The sequence below is a fragment of the Cervus elaphus genome, chromosome 33, assembly GCF_910594005.1.
Source record: "Cervus elaphus chromosome 33, mCerEla1.1, whole genome shotgun sequence".
NCBI lineage: Eukaryota > Metazoa > Chordata > Mammalia > Artiodactyla > Cervidae > Cervus > Cervus elaphus.
In genome coordinates, this window is record NC_057847.1 from 9,633,151 (window position 1) to 9,640,264 (window position 7,114).

General features: G+C 45.3%; 1 protein-coding gene across 3 annotated transcripts in view; it reads left to right on the top strand.

Annotated features, from left to right (window-relative positions):
* ERCC3 (ERCC excision repair 3, TFIIH core complex helicase subunit) overlaps positions 1 to 6,405 on the top strand; it is a 29,054-nt gene extending 22,649 nt beyond the window's left edge. For 2 of the 3 annotated variants that reach the window (XM_043894777.1, XM_043894778.1), the window contains exons 13-15: positions 2,257 to 2,375; positions 4,220 to 4,372; positions 5,920 to 6,405. In XM_043894777.1, the coding sequence (XP_043750712.1) occupies positions 2,257 to 2,375; positions 4,220 to 4,372; positions 5,920 to 6,051 (404 nt within the window). In that variant the 3' untranslated portion in view covers positions 6,052 to 6,405. Of the gene's footprint in view, positions 1 to 2,254; positions 2,376 to 4,219; positions 4,373 to 5,919 lie in introns of those variants that run through there. The other variant, XM_043894779.1, reaches the window with a different exon arrangement.
* Positions 6,406 to 7,114: the final 709 nt, after the last annotated feature.

A 7,114-nucleotide genomic window follows, 5' to 3' on the forward strand; every position in this document is an offset into this window, starting at 1 on the left:
GCCATATAATTCAGCAATTCCACTTCTGGATATATATCTGACAGAAATGAAGTCACTATGCCAAAGAGATATTTGTACCACCATGTTCATGTCAGCATTATTTTCAATAACCAAGACATGGTCCCGGTCTGAGTGTTCATCCGCAGATGGATGGATGAAGAAAATGTGGTGTGCATGCACGTATGTGTCCATATATTGGGCTGGACAAAAAGTTTGTTCAGATTTGTCCATAAGATGTTACAGAAAAACTGGAATGAACTTTTTGGCCAACCCAATATAATAATCAGCCATAAAAAAGAAGGAAATCCTGCCATCTGTGACAGCATGGACGGACCTGGAGAATGTTAAGCTAGTTGGAATAAGTCAGACAGGAAGAGAAATACTGTGTGATTTCACTTATATGTGGAGTTTGCAAAAAAACAAACTTAGAGAAAAAGGTATCAAATTTGTGATCACCAGAGAATGGGGATTTGGGAGTGGGGGATTTGAATGAATGTATTCAAAAGATACGGACTTTCAGCTGTCAGGTAAATACGAACTGGAGATGTGAAGTGCAACATGACGGCTATAGTTTCCACTGCTGTATGTTATACTTGAAGTTGTTCAAGGGTACATTCTCAAAGTTCTCATCACAAGGAAAAAGCCTTTTTTTTTCTTTTCTTTTTGTATGTGTGTTACTGTGAAATGACGGATGTGAACTAAAGTTATTGAGGTAGTCATTTCACCATATATGTAAGTCATATCATTACGTGTATATAGCACTATGTCAATTTTATCTCAATAAGACAAAATAAAATATTTGTTATAAGATAATTAGCCCTTTTCTTTGCATCTCTGCGCTCTTGGAAGACAAAGAAACAATTGAATTCAGAGGCAGTACACAAATAATTAACTTACACTGAACTGTGAAGCAAAAATATTCAGATTTTCCTGCAGGACCAGATTTTTAGGTTACCTTGTTTCTGTGATAATTCTGTTAGTATCTTTTCTCTGAGCCTTTTATTTTTTTAGTAGTTTCAGCTTAATATTTTCAGAAGGGTTATCCATATTGCAGCACCTATTAGTACCTCATTCTTGCTTATTGCTGAGTAATATTCTGTTGTATGAACTTTTAAAATCCATTTATGGACATTTGGGGAGAAGGCAATGGCACCCCACTCCAGTACTCTTGCCTGGAAAATCCCATGGACGGAGGAGCCTGGGGGGCTGCAGTCCTTGGGGTCATGAAGAGTCGGACACGACTGAGCCACTTCACGTTCACATTTCACTTTAACGCATTGGAGAAGGAAATGGCAGCCCATTTCAGTGTTCTTGCCTGGAGAATCCTAGGGATGGGGGAGGCTGGTGGGCTGCCGTCTATGGGGTGGCACAGAGTCGGACACGACTGAAGTGACTTAGCAGCATGGGCATTTGGATTATTTCTACTTTTTGGCACTTAGAATAGTGCTGTGTTATGAAATTCATGTGCAAGTTTTGTATGGACATAAGTTTTTAATTCTCCTGGGTGTATCTTGGAGTGGGATTGTTGGTCATGTAGTAACTGTGTGTTTAACACTTTAGTAAACTGCCAGGCTCTTACCCAAGTGGCTGCAGCATTCCACGTTCTCACCAGCAGTTTGTGAGGATTGCAGTTTCTCCACAGTCCTGACCACAGCTGTACTCACCCTTTTTATCCTCGCTATTCTGTGGTATTCGGTAGTATTTTGTCATGGTTCTGACTTGCATTTCCCTGACGACTAAGATAGTGAGCTTTTTCCATGTGCTCATGGACACATGAATCTTCTTTGTATATCTGCTTTGGGGAGATGTCTGTTCAGATCTTTTTTCCTGTATGTAACTGATTTGTCTTTTCATTATTGAGTTGTAATAGTTTTTTTAGGCCTTAGGTGCAAACCCCTTATCAGATGTATGCTTTGTAAATGTTTTTCCTAATTCTATGAGTTGTTTTCTCACTTTTTTAATGGTGGCCTTTGAAGCACCAAAGTTTTTAATTTTGTTGAAGTCCTTGTGCAAAGTCAGGGCAGTGACCCCTCTGACTACAGTGCTCTCCCACTGCAGGACTTACTTTTTTTTTTTTGCCATTTTATTTTTTTTTAATTAACTATTTTTTAATTGAAGGATAATTGCTTTACAGAGCTTTGTTGTTTTCTGTCAGACATCAACAAGAATCAGCCATAGATACCCTCTTGAGCCGTGGACCCTTAGTTCCTGGCATTCTAAGGGCTCATGTCATCCTTTTTCATGCCCTCCCCCCAGGGATGGTTGCAGAGGAGTACAATGCCTTCTTCTACTCGCTGGTCTCCCAGGACACGCAGGAAATGGCTTACTCAACCAAGCGGCAGAGGTTCTTGGTAGATCAAGGTTACAGCTTCAAGGTATGTATCCATTTTGGTCTCTGGTCAGAGTCGGACCGAGGCTTTTTTCTACCCAGTCCTCCATGAGAAGTGGAGGCCACTGTCAGCACAAGCGTGGGACAGGCCTCCGGCAGGCACAGAATATTAGGGGACTGGGGGCCCCACCTCAGACTCCTCTTCTGCTTGCATGAACTATGGGGAGCTTTGAAGGAAAAACCTTGTGCAGACTCTTCTCCTGCTTCCAACCTCTCAGGGAACGGAGCCTTTAAAGCAGGCAACATGTGGAGTCTCAGCTTGTTAACTTTTTATAGTCATCTTGCCAAAAAAAAAAAATCCCATTAGATGTTGGTGGGGAAAATGCGCTAACCTAGTAGAACCTGAGATGCCAAGGAACTGTGGCCACCACTGTGTTAGTGTGAGCCCCTTGGGTTTACTTTCTCAGGGGTTCCCTTCAGGAGCCATCCATGTACTATATAAATCTGGTGTTCTAATAACTTGGGAAACTCTGAAGCTTTGGCTGACTTTCATTGGTGAAAGCATTTGCTTTCCTTCCTCTTGACACAGATAGTAAATTTATACCAGGATTTAGTATCCCAAAGGGGTTTTGTTGTTGTTGTTGTTTTTGTGGAGGGTCCCCTGTGCAAGCAGGGGACTGAAAGGACATCTTAGAACATACAGGTTCCCAGGTTCCTGACTTGTGGAAGACTGTAGGCTGCCTCTCCAGCTACTTTAAACTGTATCTTTTTCAAATTATTTTAGGGTAGAACTAATCAGGGAACTAACAGAGTTCCCTTTATCACCTTAGACAAGAGGACAGGGTTGTCCGACCCTCCTCTTTCAGTCAGAGGCAGTGACGCTTTTCAGACTTAGGCTGAATTCTAGTTCAGGACACTTGGCACAGTTTTTTGAAGGATTTTCACTGCAGCCTTTTTGTCTGTCTGTGTAATATTTGGGGTGATAACAGCATTCATACCTTCTGATTCCCAGGAGAGTCATAAGGGTAAGAGAAGCACTGAATCAGGAAGTGCTCTGGGTTCTTTGACAGGTGAGCTGGACAAAGTGCTGAGCACGTGGTGGTCTGTGTTGGCTGGAGCCGCCTTTGCGTGCCTCACCTTCAGATCTGCCCTCTGAGAACAGCTGGGTTAGGGTTCCCAGAGTCATGACCCTGGGGAGGAGGCCAGGGCAGAAGTGTCCCACATCTGTACTCCAGATCTGTGGCCACCTGGAGGGCTCAGCCAGGTCCTTCCTTGTAGGAATTTTCTTTTAAAATTATGCGAAAATTAGAGAGGCGGGAGCAGAAAAGAAGTTCCCTTCATGTAATCAGTCCTCGCTTTCTGCAGGGATAGGTAGGCCTTGTAGTGAGTTGCCCCCAGGGAAGTGAAAACCAAATCTCCACCCTGCTGCTGTCCTTCTCTTTTAGAGAAAATACCCAGTCTTTGGTACATGCCCCTCCCGCTGGGAGCCCCGGGTGCCAGGCCTGGGGGTTGAGCACGTTCTTGAAGGGTGACAGGCTGTCCCCTCCAGTTCCTGGTCCCTCCCTTTACCTGGGGCGAGACGGGGAAGCTACGAGAATGGCTGCTTGGAGGTGGCCAGGATCCCGGAGACCTTCTGTAAGTGGTCATGTAGGTGCCATGTGTTGGGAGCAGATGCCCTAGAATTTGCTGAACCTTTCCTGCCTTGCAGGCCTTGGCTAAGCTCCTTACTGAGGCGGCTCCTGAGGCTGGCTCTGCACTGCCAGAGAGGAGCGCTCTGTTACTAGGCAGCTTCTCTGCTGGGCCTGAGCAGGGAGGCGACCAGACCAGATGAGCCCAGGAGAAGGTGGGATCAGGCCAAGGGAGAGGAAACCAGAGGGTTCCTCTCTACAGGTGATCACCAAGCTTGCTGGCATGGAAGAGGAAGACTTGGCATTTTCAACGAAAGAGGAGCAACAGCAGCTCCTACAGAAGGTCCTGGCGGCCACTGACCTGGATGCTGAGGAGGAGGTGGTGGCAGGAGAATTTGGCTCCAAATCCAGCCAGGTGAGTGAGTAGGTGAGGCTCCAGATGTCAGTTCTCCTGAAGGACAGAGTCTTAGACACACATACAGCTTCACAGTTCTGTGTGTGTATGTGGTTTTTTTTAAAACTTGGAATGCATGGGAAATTGTAGAGAAGGAAATAATAGAAGTCATCCCTGTTAGCCTATGTGTGTCTTACTTTACGTGTCTGAGCCCATGGTGAGTGTAGCTGTCTCCTGCTGTGCTCACGTAATAGTCTGGCATAAGTGTTTGTTAGGATTTGGATGTTGGAGTCCCGGCTTTCACTAGGGTGGTTGTGGGAAGGAGTGTGACGGACCTGGGGCTGCCCCTCTTGGCCTTGGGCGAGCCACCTCACCCCAGCTTCCTCCTCAGTAAGAACACAGCCTTCCGGCCTGTAAGACATGTCTGAGAAAGAACTCATATTGTAGTTTCAATACATATTTTGAAAAATTTAGAGTTCTCTGCAAGTGTTCAACTTTTCAATTATTCTGCACATACTTATCGAATGCCTGTTGTTGTGCCAGGCAAATATCATATGGTATAACTAATGAAAGTGTCACGATGAGGAATTCGTATCTGGCCCTTCCAAGGAGGGAAGTACTGTTTAACCAGGTGCATTTGAAACTTAAGTGGGTGATAGAGCTGAAAGGTGAGTGATAGTGGAACAAGGGAAGAAGGAAGCTGTGTCACCTGGAGGGGTGCTGTGTGCCCTGCAGCCTGAGACCTTCCTGTCCCCACAGCCAGCGGTCGGGGGCTGGATCTTCTCCAGGGCACCCTCCTTGGGTGCCCAGAGAAGCTTCCCGTTTCTGTCTGAAGGTGGTGTCAAGTCAGTTCCGCTTCACAGTGGGTCACCTAAGGTCGGGCTGCGGGAGGCACGGCTTCAGCGCCTGTCTGCGTCCTTTGCTTGTAATCCGGTGCGAGTTGTGTGCCAAGCACTGGGTCAGACCCTTGTCGTGTGTGATTCCTGTTCACACCACATAAGTCAAGCAGCTGTGGTTATCCCCATTTTACACGTGAGTTCATTGAGTTACAGACATTCAGTATTTGCCCAAGGCCACTCAGTGAGACATAGAACCAAGATTCAGGCCTGGGGCTTTCTGAGTTTCTGCTTGATTCAAAGCCTTATGGGAGGGTCTCAGGAGATTTGAAGGACTCCTGCCCTCACTGTTAAAATTCTGTTTAGAAATTGCCATTAAGAGAGGCAGTGTGGTATTACGGTTAGGTACAGGGAATCTGAAGCCTGGGTTCACGTCCCATCTCTAAAGAGCTGTGTGCTCTTGGACGAGTAACCTCCTTTCTCTGTGTTTGTTTCCGCTTCTGTAAAATGGGCATTAGGATGATTGTGAGGATTCGGTAAGTTAAGACATGTAACAAATAAGTATAAGCTGCTTAGAGTAATACCCGAGACATACTAAGTAGTCAGTAAATGTTTATTTTAAAAATAATAAAATCTATGAAACTTAAACATTTATAAAGCTTACTATGACTATAAATGTAGAAGGGAGGGTGTTTCACCTTGGAAACTAACAGTGGGCTGGCTCCCCCGCAGGTGTCCCGGCGCTTTGGCACGATGAGCTCCATGTCTGGGGCCGACGACACGGTGTACATGGAGTACCACTCATCCCGGAGTAAGACTTCCACTAAGCACGTGCACCCACTTTTCAAGCGCTTCAGGAAGTGACGCCCAGAGGGTCATGTAGCTGAAGACTGGATGCCCAGCACCAACACTGGAAAAGGATTTTAAACGTAGCATTTTCTTTCTACATCCATGTTCTTTCCAATAGCATTGGCCAAGCCAATCTAGATTGGAGTATCTGTTAACTGCATTGAAGAAAATGCATCAAGAGATTGATTCTGTCTTCCTGGGTCATCCAGGGTTTAAAAGTGGGAATAGGGAGACTATATTTTTTGGGTTTTTTTTCAGACCACTTTTCAGAATTTTGGGGGAGTGTTCATTCTTGTATATAAAAAGTTTGTAATATTTAGGTGTATTTATCTTAATGTTCTCCTGAATAAACAGAAGTGGGATGTTTAACCACCCTTCATTATAGATGTTCTTATGAAGCCTTGCCATCAGTTATGTCTAGATGATGAACCTCCAGTACGGCTTCAGTTGGTGTCAGGCCCAGAGGAGTAAGATGGGGCCCATCTGCAGGGAACGCTGGAGAGATGAGAAGAGACTTGCCAGTTAGTGTACTGTGTTGCCGGGGAGGCCCTGTGAGTCTGGGGAGGGTGGTCCGGAGCGAGTGAGGATCTTGAGCAGTTTGCAGTGCTGCCTGGCCCCTGGTCTGCTCACGTGTGTTCCACGGGAGGTACCCGCAGCTGTAGACCCTCTAGGTCACCTGAAGGCCATCACCTCCTTTGGGTCACCTGAAGGCCATCACCTCCTTTGGGTCACCTGAAGGCCATCACAGTGCACACAGATCCTGGTGGTTGATCTTCTCTGAGAGAATGATCTCTTATTTCTCCCTCAGGATACATTGTTGATGTTGCTGGAAGGCTGGATTCCTCTTCCAATAGCACTTTAGTACCCTTGGATCTTTTTTTTTTTAATTAATTAATTTAATTGGAAGATAATTAGATAATTCCTTTATAATATTGTGATGGTTTTTGCCATACGTCAACAAGACCCTTAGATCTTTAATGGCTGGTTCCTTTATTCTGAAAAATGTCTCTGGGCTTTTTTCCTCTTATTCCTAGTATGAAAGAAAAGGTATTCTTTCATACCATAGAAGACAGACAGG